The following is a 14535-nucleotide window of genomic DNA, read 5'->3' as shown; positions in this document are numbered from 1 at the left end:
AGGAAATGGGAAGCATGCAGAGGGACTTCTCTGGATTAAATGAAATTTACAAGATGCAACAACCACATACAGTGTGTGGACTTTGCTTGGATCCTGATTTGAAGAAACTGTTTGTAAAAAGTCCATCTTTAGAACAACTGGGGAGAAGTGGATGTGAACTAGGCATTAGTTTTTGTCAAATAATTAACTCAGTGTGACCATAGCGTTGTAATTATATGAAAATGTTCCTGGTTTTTAGAGAGGAAATAAGAACCCCAGTGCTAAAGGAGGTATCTCAGCGGTGCGATAGCATCCACATCAGTCAGTCAAATGAGAATTTGAGTCAACAAAAGCCATAAATAGAGGCCTTAGAAATTTACTCTATGTTGATAATAGGTTTGATGTACAATGAAGGTAGGTTAGTTATTAAACCAAGTTTAAAAATATTCAATTCAAGGGCATGGAAAAAATAATCAAGGGGAAGAAAAGAATACAAACATAGGAAGAATGAGTTAAAGAAAATAAAAGCAGAAAACAATACGTTAGAAAATAATAGCACTGAAATACGCACCGATGTAACACAGGAGCAAATTAATTGAAAAGGACAAAACAATAAAAATCTGTAGTGAGGCTAATTAAGAGAAAGAGAGAGCCCAAACATTTGGAATGAGACAGGAAATATAACCAGAGGTACAGAGGAGACAAAAGAAAAATGTTCTGAGCCACATAATAAATTTGAAAACCTTAATTTAATGGAAAATTTCCTAAGAAAATCCAAAGAAAAAAAAGGGGGGGGGGCACCTGGGTGGCTCAGTCAGTTGAGCGTCTGACTTCGGCTCAGGTCATGATCTCACAGTTCATAGGTTCGAGCCCTACGTTGGGCTCCGTTGACAGCTCAGAACTTCAATTCTGTCTCCGTCTCTCTCTCTCTGCCCCTCCCCTGCTTGTACTCTGCCTCTTCTCTCTCTCTCAAATATAAATAAACATTAAAAAAAAAAAAAAAAAAAAAAAAAGAGGCTTTCGTTAAGTGATTGTTGAATGACAGCTGAATTTAATTCCCCTACTTGGTTTCCATGAGATACTCATATACTTACAATGATACCCTTATTTGTTTCCCTTTAAGCTAACACAAGTTGGTCTCTTACAATCAGAAAGCCCCACCAAATACGGTAGGGGACCCTTCCCTTCGTAGCCATCACTCCACTCCAGGTATATGCACCTGGCCTCAGGGAAAAGACCACCAGACAGCACTGCCACGGTTCGTGCCCCGGAATGTTGAATTGACATATCAGGAGACTGGGTCCGTGGCCAGTGGCCCTGGAGTGGGGTGGTGAAATAGCCAGGAAGATGTACAAATCCTGGCTGGCAAAAGTGGTAAGAAAGTGCAGAGAGGCAAGTCAACAATAAAGGGTTCTGACAGAAGCTCATATTCTTTCAAAAAGTTCTTTTCCCCCATCCCCACTTAAATTGGAGTGTATTTCCCTCCCCAGTAGTCAAAACCCGCAAACTTTGTGGGGTGATGAAGTGTTCATTATCTTTTTTTTTTTTTTTAATTTTTTTTTTTCAACGTTTATTTATTTTTGGGACAGAGAGAGACAGAGCATGAACGGGGGAGGGGCAGAGAGAGAGGGAGACACAGAATCGGAAACAGGCTCCAGGCTCTGAGCCATCAGCCCAGAGCCTGACGCGGGGCTTGAACTCACGGACCGCGAGATCGTGACCTGGCTGAAGTCGGACGCTTAACCGACTGCGCCACCTAGGCGCCCCGAAGTGTTCATTATCTTGATTGCAGTGACTTGTATGCATTTATGTCAAAACCAATCACGTTTTATAGTTTAAACTGTACAGTTTATTGTACTTCAACTATGTATCAATAAAGTAAAAATATGTGGAAAGACCTTAAGTCAATTTTGTTATTTTATAATAATCCATAATGTACCAATAATGGTACCATGCGTAGGAGGCCCTTTGCCATGACTGTGCGATTGTGGAGTGTGGACTGTGCTTAGTATCAGCACTTCTTTCTTTATTCCAGCGTCTTCTCACCTCCTCCACCCCCAGCTCCCTCCTATGCCTCATGGAAGTGAACATGTAAATAGTAAAATGTATGAGTAGTCAAGTTGGTGAACTCTCATTCATAATCAGTAGAAGTACACATTTCTTAAACTTATCGGGGAACTTTTACATTTTAATCTTACTCTCTAAATCCCTTACAGGGATTGTAACTTATTTTACACTTTTATAATTGTGAATTATTTTACACTAACAGTTTAACCATAGGGCAAATTTGCCTCTTACTCCCTACAGAAGTAGTAATTGGTTGACACACACCAGAGTTACGGCTTGTTAAAATTATCCATGTAGATCACAGCCACTTTAAGGACAGGGTCGAATCATGTATCTTGATTCCCCAACTCAAAAGGCAGTGTCCAGTACAGAGCAGAGTGACTGGGGAAAGGTAAAGGGATTGAGGATACGACGGAAAACAGGGTAGGTAGGAAGCAAAAGGGTACGTGTGGGGGCAGATCATGCAAAGCTTTGTAGACTGTGATAAAGACCTTGGATTTTACTGTAATTATAATACTAAGCCATTGGAGGATTTTGAGCAGAGGAATGGCATGGTCTGATTTATATTTTACAGTAGGGATCACTCTGGTTGCTATATGCGTAATTACAGATAAGTATGGAAGCAGGGAGTAATATACCAAGAGAAATGGGTGCACACGATCACTGAAAGACAGATACGAAAATGTTTCTAGCGACTTTATTCATAATAACCACAAACTGGAAACAACCAAAATTTCCATCAACAGTAGAATGGAATTTTAAATTGCGGTAGTCGTACAATGGAATACTGCACGTGAGTAAAAAATGCTGCTACATGCAACATGGATGAGTCACACAGTACTGAACAAAAGACACAAGAGTACATATAATTGTTACATTTACATGAAGCTTTAAAAAGACAAAAGTAATCTATGGTGATCAAGGTCAGAGTAGTGTTTATCTGTGTGCGGGAGGGACACGAGGGCATTTGCTGGGGTGCTAGAAATGTTCAGTATCTTGATCTGGGTGATGGGTTCAAGGGTGTATATAAAAATCCACTGAGGCATACACTCAACATTTACACACTTTACTGGATGTTTTACCTCACTAAAAAAGATTTCTAAAGAAATTATATAAATAGAGACATAACCGTGTGTTAATCTAGTGTTGTCTTCCAAATATTTCTGGTTTTCCTTTGAGGCACGTGGAAGACTTAACACTATTCCTCGAACTTTGGTGTGGCCATGGGATTTGTTTTGGTCAATGAAAGTGCTTTAAGGGCCTGTAAGTGATTTGCTGTATTCTTCTCATTTCCCAAAATGAACAGCCACACCCTAGATGGTATCTGCCTGGTCAACCTGACTCTCAGAGACTCAGAGCAGGGATCAGTGAGCATTTTCTGTGGGGTCACACAGTAAATATTTTAGACTCAGTGGACTATGCACTTTGTCACAGCTATTCAATTCTGCCATGGTAGAGCAAAAGCAGCCACAGACATAAGTAAATGGGCAAGGCTGTCTTCCAGTAAAACTTTATTTACAGCAGCAGGCAACAGGACGGATTTTGCCTGTGGACTGTAGTTCGTTGACCCCTGACCTAGAGCAAAGTCCCTAGACAAGTTGCAAGAAAAAAAGTTACATGAGGCATTGAGATTCTGTGGTCGTTACTGTAGGACAACCTTACCCATCCTGATACAGAAAGTGGCTCCATTTTTTAAAAACCTTAACGTACGACACGCTGGCTTAGTTGGGAGGCATTCAGGAAATTGCTACTGGAGGATGGGAGAAATAACTTACGTAGGGGCAATTGCAATTCACGTTGTGGAGTAGTCAAATTGTCTCTTGGGAAAGCATGGAAGGCACAGAATCTTTATTAAAGAGGGGAAAAAAAGAAAGAAAACAAAATGTTTTATGGTTGTTGTTGGCTGCATTTGACAAAATGTACAAGAAAGAGATGAACTCAGAATTCATCAAATTGCAAGCAGAAATGAAAGGGGTAGAGTCCACAAGTTGAAGTACTTATTGGGTAGGATGAGGCTACTGCTCAATTACAAAAAGATAAAAACGAGAAATTGTTTAATCCAGAAGATTAAAGAAACCCATGAAAACCCAGTTTTGCAGCAAGGATCACCGGATGACCATCACACCTACCGTTAAGGCCTCTGGATGAGTTAATGTGCCACAGACTAAAAGTCCAACTAAGTGAACACTGGTTAATCCCTTAAATTAAAATGACTCAAGGAAACAGGCCATGGTTATAGTTCTTCCACGAATCCCAAAACCCCAGTTACCCAGAAATTAAGTTCAGAGGCACATGAACAAGAAAGTAAAGAAAAAGAGTAAATCTAAGTACACCTTGACTAGATGTCCCTCTTGGGTCACCTCCCTTGGAGAAGTGATGAGGACATTCTGCAGGCAAGAAAGCAAGAGAACTGGATACCTAGTGACCAGAAATACCGAGTCATTCCTCTAAAATTCTATTAAATTTACTTACTTTTAAATCCCAGAAGAGCCAGAAATCATCTGTAAAGGAAAGTAGCAAGTAAATAGTATGTCATTTTCTTCTAGGATTGACACATTATAAAAGGAAAAAGGATATTTTAAGCAGCATTATCTTCTTCTGATACCGAGTAGAACTTTTTAATTACCCAAGTATTGTTTTAGTTCACTAAATGGTTGCCCAATCTTTTTCATCTAGGTTCCTTTGAAGTCTACCTTTGAAAACTAAAAATAGTAAACTAATAATACTTCTAAATAAAGGAGGTAAAGACTCAATATTCCATAGATTTATGTGAGTATACCTGCATCTGAAATCTGGCCTCACTTCTTGTTTCCTAGGGCAAACTGCAATTTAAGTTTGTTTCCTCAACAACACTCACATAGTAAATATTTGAGCCGCATGCCAAGCACTGAGCTAAATTCTGGGAATACAGCTCTGTAGTCACAAAGAACTTAGTTTCATTTAATTTGTAATACGTGAATAACAATTACCCAAGAAGCGGGCTAAGGCAGGAGGACCTCGATGAAGGTCAAATGAGACTGCAAAAGGGCTTCAAAGATCATAAAACACTACACACGTATTTATTCATCCAAACATTTATTGGAATGCCAGGCATTGTGCTAAGCACTACATATAGAACAGCTAGCAAGGCACAGTCCCCACCCTGGTAAAGCTTACAGTCTAGCAGTGATCAATAAGTAGCAACAAAGTGTGCTAAGTGTATGATTAGGAGAAAAGGGTATTTAGAGAGTGTCCAGTGGGGGCACCTAGTCTAGAGGGCATCTACGAAGGCTCTTAGTCTAGAGGGCATCTATGAAGGCTTCCTAGAGCAAGTGGTATTTAAACTGAGACCTCAAAGACGAATATCAGTCGTATGTTATCCTACATAATGGGGAAAGCAGTGGAGAGATATGACCAACTATGTCTTTTGGAATGATCTGGCTGCAGCATAAAAAGGGATCAAAACCAGAGAAAAAGAGACTTGACGAGGATGCTGTTGCTGTATTAAGGTAGGCTGATGGCCTGAACTGGAAAAGTGAGAAAAACTTTAGAGACAGTCGACTTAACACCAAGGTTCCCGTGAGTGGATGTGATGGATGAAGAGTCACGGGCAGGTCAGGTTTTGGCTTGGGCTATGACGACTGATGGCCGCGCCATCTACTGAAAGAGGGAACATAAAAGGAGCAGGTTTGGGGGCAAGATCAATGACATGCCATGGTGTCCATGAGACGGCAGAGCAGACTTAAGTTAGCAATTTGATATATGGATTAGGAAAGGCCCGGAAAGGAGATAGGAATTTAGGAATCATTTGCACATAAACGGTAACTGAAGCCGCGAACAGAGATGACAGCAGCTAAGGGGAGGTACAAAACGGTAGCTCTAAAACCAAATTTTAACATCACAAGAACACAAACATGGACGGGAAAAGAGTACCCACGAAGGAGACTGAGAAAGCATACCTGCAGGTGGTATCTACCCCGAAGCAAAAGTAAACCAGGACTTCAAGGAAAAGTGGTCAGTGGTGTGAGAGAGGGCAAGAATGTTAAGGATCTGGCTGGCTAGAGCAGTTTGAGTGGCACTACAGGAGACTGGGAATACAGACACATCTTTTAAGAAAACTAGGAGGAATGGGAGATATATAGGGACATAGGGCTTTTAAAAAATAGTACTTATTTTAACTATATTCACTGATACAACAGGACCAGTAACAACTATTTTGTAAAAAAAAAAAAAAAAAAAAAATTTTTTTAAAGACTGCCATGCAGTTACAGAATTACTTAATACAGGAAACAGTAATATACACACTTTTTTCTTTTTTACAAACAAGACTACTTTATAGCAAATTCTCTACTATTTAGGGTCAATTTTAAATCCTTAGTTTATATCTCCCCCCCCCCCCGACTCAGTACCTACATGATGCAAACTAGTTTTATTACCTTAAGCAAAAATATATAATGGAACTTCACAAAATGTACAAGACTTCAATATTTGAGGAACCAGGGTAGGAAAGCAGAAGCAGGTCCTCCAAACATTTTTTTTCAATAAAGCACTTGCCGTGAAAGAGAATACTCCAAACTAGTGGGAAATTACCGGTAGATTTTTTTTTGGGGGGGGGGGGGCTGGTTTTTTGTTGTTTTTTTTTTGCTGTTGTTTTTCCAGATATTTTAAGCTTATTCCCTGTTAACTAAAATCTCAACTTGACCATTCTTGATTACTAGCTTGTAAATACTTGGCTTTTCTGCTCTAATTAAACAGAATAGAGCCCTTTGATCTGGTTCAGTATAAATCACTGACATGTAAATGCTATTGCAAGCTACCAGAACCTATCAAGGCCTTTACCGCACTTTACCAGCCAAACCTGGAATGTTGGAATTAGTTCCTATCAAATATCATCAGTTTGCCAGATTTGCCCTTTCATTCTGCTTCTACCGGTAATTTGCCCTGTCCCTCAAAATAAAATAATCTATAATGGGGGGGGGGGGGGGAGGGCTGTCTACTGGCACTTTGCGAAGGATAATTCTCCATTGTGCCTGGCTGTCCTATGCACTGTGGGGGCAGGGGGAATGCCAGCAGAACCCTCCCAGTGAGTCTGAGAACCAAAAAAGTCCCCTATGCTTTCCAACAACCCCTGGAAAGAGGGGTTACTGCTTCTGGTTGAGAACCAGTGACACAATTTTGGTTCCTGGGCTTTTATGGCATCAATTTTGATTGCTCAGGCATCAATTCTTTCTAAATTCTTGGTTGTATCCTGGTTCGATGAATTTGCTGGATTAGTGACCACAGAATGTGTTACAAAGGTTAAGACAGGACTTTAGCACAAGTTTGCAAACTGTACTTGAGAGGACCTCTAAGCTGGGCCCTGCCTTTAAATCGTTTTGTATATTTGGCTTTACTGTAAGATTTTCTTTTCACGGTTAACATAAGTTTGAAAATAACTGTTTTAGCACAAAGCAGATGTCTCACTAGAAATATGGAATTGCCACAATCTGTTAATAAAGCTGCTTCTTGAAAGTTAAATATTTCTACTTGTGCACTATCTAAAATACAGAACGAGTGGGACAGTTTTAAATTCTATAATAAATTCACTTCCAGCAGCTAACACGATCTCAGATCTTACCACTTTAAACTAAAGGGTTTCCTTTTAACAGGGTTTCTTTATGAAGCAGTCAACACCCATGCATAATAAGCTAAAATACCTCCCACCTCCTGATCCTGGAGGGCAAAAATCTTATTCTCTCATCCTTTTTTGACAGGGCCAAACTTCTATCTGGAGTAGAATAAAGAATTACTAACGGGCAACCATTAAGATTCTATACTTACCGTAGTCCTTTAATAGGCAAGCTGACAAAACAGCACCCAAGTGTGAAAAATTCAGGGGAAATCCCCAATAATTGGTTAGTCTGATCTCCAAAATGCAGGAAGCCTCCTAAACCAGCAATTTAAACATAATTCTTACTCCTCTGACTAAAATTTTGATTATTTCCCTCTAATCATTGCTAGGGCTGGTTGCGGGGGGGGGGGGGGGGGGGGGAGTTGAGGAGGAAATCTGTCAATATTTACTTAGGACTCAGAAAAATGTTTAAAAAAAAAGTCTCAAACACTTTGATAGTTAGACAAAATACCTCCACCGTATGTACGCTCTTCCTTTTCAGAAACTTCTGAACTTGCTATGTGAGTTTCTGCAAACTGGCTCAAACATACATTTATGGGGTTGATAACTTCAGATCATATGCATCAAAATTTTAACACTTTGTTCAAAAGAAGAGCTAAAACTTCTTCAAAACACCAGAAAAAGACTTCTAATTCAACTCGCATTATCAGTACTGAATTTCTTTAGAAACAATCATATCATAAAAGTAAAAGACAATGACATTGTCATTAAATTAAATTTTAAAAAAGGTGTGTGCATGTGTCAGTCCCATGCTGCCTCTTGAGATGAAAAAAACAAAAACAAAAACAAAAACAAAAACACCTCTGTCAGAAGAATCTGAATCGTGATCAATTTGGATGAATAAACTTGGTGCTTTGCCACAATCCAAATTAGTTAACTTGAAAAATCAGGCAAAGGTTTGCTTTTAGAATCAGACTCTGAGCGTCTCAGTATCGTACTACCAAGGCCTATGGATTGGGTTCATTTCTTCCTCTCACAAGGTCATCCCAATGCGGCTCTATTTCAGTTGTGGCAATCCTAAACAGGGCGTGGAGATGCTCATCTGTCAAGGGTTGGCTCAAAGTGTGTTGGTTTCGAGTCAAATACGAAAAAGCCTTTTCGCAGATTTCATTACTATCAAACAAGGATGCCACCTTACAGGCAACCCCTTTGATAATTGGGTAAGATTCGGCAGACAAGCCAGCATAGAACTGCCCCAGGTCTTTGACTCTGTATTCATTCCAAAGATTAGTATTTGCCTGAAGTTTGGTTAGCTCCACTCTTACTGAAATAGGTGCGTATTCAGGCTTAAAATTAAAAGGATTTGCAAAAAGTTCCAAGTCCTTTTTAATGAACCTGAGGTCCTTGAAATGTCTCTCAAATTCTTTTTGCAGGCGACAGATCACCACTTGATACCTATCGGGATCAAATATTTTTTGTTCTTCTTTAAGATGCTGTTTAAGCTCATCGACAACTTCTCTGAAGGCCGCAAAGTGTGTTAGGTTTTTTTCTTCAATGTGTCTCTGCAGTAAACTCAGCTTAACTTCAAAGGTACAGATATGGTCAAAGGCAGCGGCAGCAAAGACTTTACTAACTCTCAACAGTTCACTGAGTTCTCGAAGATGGTCCATGATATCCACCAAGAAGCCAAAGTCACAAAGCCACTGCTTGTCTGTGAAATGGACCGTTGTGGCCCCTATCGAAACCAAGAAGGCTTCTATCTCTTTTCTCAGGGAAAATATCAGTTTTAAAGTTTTCCCTCTTCTAAGCCAATTGTTCAGACATCGTCCGTTAACCCTTTCGCCATGCTCTGATTCAGATTCAGTGAGGAGAGCCTGAAATTCGGGGCGCCTAACGCCTCTGGTCTTAATCAAAACTATCCATTCAGATATAGTATTTATGATCTGGTTAACGTCTACATCGTAGGAGCTCAACAGTTCCAAGTGCAGAAATCCTGAATAATGGATAACATTCCAACAGTTGGGGCTTACAGCCTTTTCTCTCATGTATGACACTAGTCCTGAGTTCTCACCAATCATCCTCAGCGTGTGGGTCGTGGTGAGTCCAACCATTCGCTGCAAGCTAAGCCCTGCCGTCTGCAGGGCCTCGAGGATTGCCGCCATAAGGGCCCCAACACTGAAGTGACGAGTCAGGTTGATGATGGTCAGAAGCTCTTCTTGTACCTCCAAGTCCTGGCCCACGCCACGGACAAAGACCAGGAGGTAGTTCTCATAGGCCACAAAGGCCTGGTCGTCCAAGGCAAGGGAATAGGCTTTAAAGTCCTTGGCTCGGTTAAAAAGCTGACTGCGTAGATTCTTGTTAATGTTGAGGACCCTCTGCCGCGTGACCTCTGGCGATAAATCAACGCCATCCAGAGCGCTTACGTGTTCGGGCAGCACATCCCTCAGCATCACCTCCATGCACTGGTACACAAAGTCCCCCTCACCCCAGCCGCGACCCTTCAAGGCCAAGAGGCGGGCGAGCCCGAGGCCTGCACGGGCGGCTCTCTCCTCGGGAGTGAGCGGGGTGATCACGGGCAAGTCGCCCTGCTGCAGACGCTCCACCAGGGCCGCGCGCTCGCCCTCCGCCACATACCGCTCGTAGTAGTCGTGCTCGGCCTCGTAGTGGCGCCTGACATCGCGTTCGCGGGTGGCTACGACGAGGCGGCGACAGACCAGGCACAGGGCCCCTTCGCCCTCCGGAGGCTCCACCACCAAGTAACGCTGGGTCCACTCGGCCCGGAAAACCCGAGACTCGTCGACTTCCATTTTGCTCCTCTTAGGCGTCATAAACATCCTACTGCAGGCCGCAAGAAGAGGGTCGACCTCCGGGAGGCCGCAAGGAGAGGGGAGGAGCGGGAGCAGGAGCAGGAGCAAGCACCTCCTCCGCTCTGCGCCAGATCACCCCAGCAGGGGGACACCAACCTCCGGCTACGGCACCTGCACTCCTATTGGCTGGAGATTTCGTATTCCCTAGCCCAGGAATGAGCCAATGGGAGAGTGGATAGCGCGCAGGCGCATACCCTTCTAGCCAGTGGCCTGAAGGGCGCTAGGGAGGGACCAAGTGAGCCAGGCACCGGGGGACTTAAGAAATTTGACTGGCATCCCAGCTGCCCAATCAACGGCTCCCTCGCTCCGAAGCCGCTGCCGCGGGAAGGTCTGGCAGGGCAGCGTAGACAGAGTTGTTGGAAAGACGTCAGCACGGAGCCCTGAGGTGATTGGCCGAAGGTACTTCCGGTGAGCATCTCGACGTGTCTTGGGCTCCTCTGGCGCCAAAATGTCGCTCGTAGCGGGGGTTATTCGGCGGCTGGACGAAACAGTGGTGAACCGCATCGCGGCAGGGGAAGTCATCCAGCGGCCGGCCAACGCCATCAAGGAGATGATTGAAAACTGGTAGGGAGGGAGTGGAGCCGGGCTTCCTTATAAGCTACGACTCAACGGGCCGTTCTTCGGGATGGCGCGGACCCGCCTTCCTGCGGTGGGCGGAGGCGTGCACGGCGCATGCCCACAGCCCCCGAGTTCTGGGTGTCCTGCTCCTCAATTCCCGGGTACCGTGAGTTCTTGAGAGCTCTCGCGAGACTTCTGTAGAGCTGTTGGGGGCGCGAGCGGCGGCGAAATAGTGTTTTAATGGCGCCGTTAGTTGAGGGAAAGACTTTATATTCTATATACGGAAGGTGCAAGATTTTAAATGCATAAACATTTTCAGAAGGGGGAGCCCGCTTCATGCTCCAGAGAGTACCGTGTTATGCGTGTAATGTTTGCTCCAAAAATAATCAGTCCAGGGTGCAGTTCATTTTGAATTTTATTCCAAATAAATTGTCGAGGTTTTCGGACAGGCCGATGGACACTGCCTGGGTTTAACTTGCGATATCCCTACTGCCGAGTTAGTGACCCAACTTCGTGTTTTCCTCCCCTTTACCTTTCCGTGGGGGAGCACATCAAAGACAACCTGGTGTTAACGGGGTATCCCGAGGATTCTGACGTTTCGGAATTTCCTTCGCATTGTGGAAGGAAGAAGTTAGAAACTTGGAAGTAAAGGTGGGGGTAAACTATAAACTTCCAAAAAGGCTCGCTCGTGGGGTACCTAAACGTGACCTGCGTGTTGAAATCAATTGATGTTAATAAGATCCGTACAGTGAAGGAACAAAATGAGCCTGCAAAGAACGGTAGGTTTGTGAGGGGATTTATTGGGAAAACGGAAGACAGCCTTTCGGGGTCATGGGACTAAAAACCGTGCAGAAAGGAGGGAAAGGGACAGAGCTGGGAGGTAGACAAAAGATGGAGCAGGGAGGCTGGCAACTTTCTCCTTCCACCTAACGGGACGCCGCCTTTTGTCTCTGCAGTGTTGGAATACTCACTGATGGAACGACGTGGGCCTCTTATCCGAAGGCCACAAACTGCACAACCAAACCCAATATATTAGCTAAGTGGTTAATAATCAGTCCTGTGAGCAGGGCTTTTGTTTGGAGCCCAGTCGTGCTCTTTTTTAATATGGAAGTCAAGATGGCTAATACCACGTCAATTCAGGCGCTCCTGAGAAAGGGCTTTGATATTTAAGTAACTTATTATTTTTGAAAAAAGAATTTTCTGTGCGAGATTACCCTTCTTTTCTCGTGCAGCCGCGGACTGAATTCCTTTTCTGTCGCTGGCGCTCTTTGTGATTGTTGGCTACGCTTCGGAAGTACCAAAGATTTACTGGCTTCCCAAAGAACTTTCTGTATTGCCATTTTTTTTTTCTTTTCCCCAACAAAATGTATTTTCTTAAAAGGGTATTAGCATAAAAACACATATATATATATATATATATTTTTTTTTTCTTTAACATTTATTTATTATTGAGAGACAGGGAGACACAGAGTGTGAGCAGGAGAGGGGTAGAGAGAGGGGGAAACACAGAATCTGAAATAGGCTCCAGGCTCTGAGCTGTCAGCACAGAGCCTGATGCGGGGCTCGAACTCACAAACTGCGAGATCATGACCTGAGCCAAAGTTGGTCGCTTAAGCAACTGAGCCACCCAGGCGTCCCTATATAGATTTTTTTTAATGACATTTAATTAGGGGCCCTCGGGAACCCAAGGCTGAATAAAGTGGAAGAGATAAGTGGCAAAATTAGTTGAGAAGAAGGTAAGAAACAGGCATGTGGTAAACAGGCATGTGGATCCTACTTTTTTTTTTTTTTTTTTTTAATTTTTTTTTCAACGTTTATTTATTTTTGGGACAGAGAGAGACAGAGCATGAACGGGGGAGGGGCAGAGAGAGAGGGAGACACAGAATTGGAAACAGGCTCCAGGCTCTGAGCCATCAGCCCAGAGCCCGACGCGGGGCTCGAACTCATGGACCGCGAGATCGTGACCTGGCTGAAGTCGGACGCCTGACCGACCGCGCCACCCAGGCGCCCCTGGATCCTACTTTTAACTTCACTTTCTTTCCCAGAGGACCAGAAATGGTGCTGCATGTCCTAGTGGAAATGATGCTTGCCCCCTGCCCCCCCTCTCTCTTCTCCCTCTCTCACACAGCATGTAAACTCTTTACAGTATAGTCATGAAGCCTGTAAAACAAAGGACAAACACATCACTCAGACAGTCTGGCGTTTATCTGGAATTTGTTCTCATACCTTGTCTGATTAAAATAGGTGCATTAGAACAGGGCAGAATAATAACTTTTTTTTTTTCTGTTTGATTTGCCAGCTTAGATGCAAAAGCCACCAGCATCCAAGTGGTCGTTAAAGAGGGAGGCCTCAAGTTGATTCAGATCCAAGACAATGGCACTGGGATCCGGGTAGGTAAAACCTCAGAGGAGGGCTATGCGCGTGCTTTGTGGGGTCCATCCGCAGGAAGTGGCAGAGCCTTTCCTTGTTGGGGAAACTCAACTTTGCATATGAGATTTTTAACTGAGATTTTCAATACCCATGATAAATATATTTTGAGTGCCTATTCCAAGCTGGACACTTATTCAGGAAAATGGTCCAGGAGAGAGTCATGAGGCTGTTTAAAGGATGAATGTTCTGGGGCGCCTGGGTGGCGCAGTCGGTTAAGCGTCCGACTTCAGCCAGGTCACGATCTCGCGGTCCGTGAGTTCGAGCCCCGCGTCGGGCTCTGGGCTGATGGCTCAGAGCCTGGAGCCTGTTTCCGATTCTGTGTCTCCCTCTCTCTCTGCCCCTCCCCCGTTCATGCTCTGTCTTTCTCTGTCCCAAAAATAAATAAACGTTGAAAAAAAAAATAAAGGATGAATGTTGTGGGCAGAGAGAACATGCAAAGACCACAAAATGGAAGCATGCTGGACTTGTTTAAGCACCAGCAAGGAGGCCCGTGTGTCTCTGACAGGGTGAGGGAGTTGAAGAATAACAGGAAATGAGGGGCACTTGGGTGGCTCAGTCGGTTAAGCGACCGGCTTGGGCTCGGGTCATGATCTCGCGGTGCGTGAGTTTGAGCCCCGCGTTGGGCTCTGTGCTGACAGCTTGGAGCCTGGAGCCTGCTTCGGATTCTGTGTCTCCCTCTCTCTTTGCCCCTCCCCTGCTTGCACTCTGTTTCTCTCTCTCTCTCTTCCAAAAATAAATACACATTAAAAAAATTAAAAAAAAAAAAAAGAATGACAGGAGAGGAGATCTGAAAGATAAGAAAACTGATCATGTAGGACCTTGTGGGCCATTGTAACATCTTTGGCTTTTACTCTGATCAAGGTGGGATACTATTGAATGGTTTTGAGCAAAGAGGTGACATGGTTTGGAGTTTTGTAAGAACCCATTTGTCTAGAATATGGAAGATAGACAGTAGCAGGACAGGACAGAGGCAGTGAGAGGGCTTTTGGAGCCGTCCAGGAGAGTGGTGACCGTGCCTTGGACCAATTTGGTTGCAGTGAGATT

General features: G+C 43.7%; 2 protein-coding genes across 12 annotated transcripts in view; one reads left to right on the top strand and one right to left on the bottom strand.

Annotated features, from left to right (window-relative positions):
* Nucleotides 1–1866: 1866 nt before the first annotated feature.
* EPM2AIP1 (EPM2A interacting protein 1) lies at nucleotides 1867–10934 on the bottom strand. Its single transcript, XM_045436631.1, has 2 exons — nucleotides 7846–10934; nucleotides 1867–4547 (listed from the first exon to the last, which is right to left on the bottom strand). Exon 1 carries the CDS (start codon nucleotides 10468–10470, stop codon nucleotides 8644–8646), a length of 1827 nt encoding a protein of 608 aa, XP_045292587.1. The 5' UTR covers nucleotides 10471–10934; the 3' UTR covers nucleotides 1867–4547; nucleotides 7846–8643.
* The window catches only part of MLH1 (mutL homolog 1), a 49109-nt gene continuing 45403 nt past the window's right edge, over nucleotides 10830–14535 (top strand). For 6 of the 11 annotated variants that reach the window (XR_006701024.1, XR_006701022.1, XR_006701023.1 and 3 more), the window contains exons 1-2: nucleotides 10952–11067; nucleotides 13361–13451. Coding sequence is in view for 1 of the 11 variants with exons in the window: in XM_045436592.1 (XP_045292548.1) it covers nucleotides 10952–11067; nucleotides 13361–13451 (207 nt within the window). In the remaining 10 variants the exon portion in view is untranslated. Of the gene's footprint in view, nucleotides 10912–10951; nucleotides 11068–11100; nucleotides 11841–12654; nucleotides 12798–13360; nucleotides 13452–14535 lie in introns of those variants that run through there. The other 5 variants (XM_045436593.1, XM_045436598.1, XM_045436596.1 and 2 more) reach the window with 5 other exon arrangements.

The sequence above is a fragment of the Leopardus geoffroyi genome, chromosome C2 (assembly GCF_018350155.1).
Source record: "Leopardus geoffroyi isolate Oge1 chromosome C2, O.geoffroyi_Oge1_pat1.0, whole genome shotgun sequence".
NCBI classification, from domain to species: domain Eukaryota; kingdom Metazoa; phylum Chordata; class Mammalia; order Carnivora; family Felidae; genus Leopardus; species Leopardus geoffroyi.
Note: the sequence above shows the minus strand (reverse complement) of the source record. Positions and strands in the feature narration are given on the sequence as shown.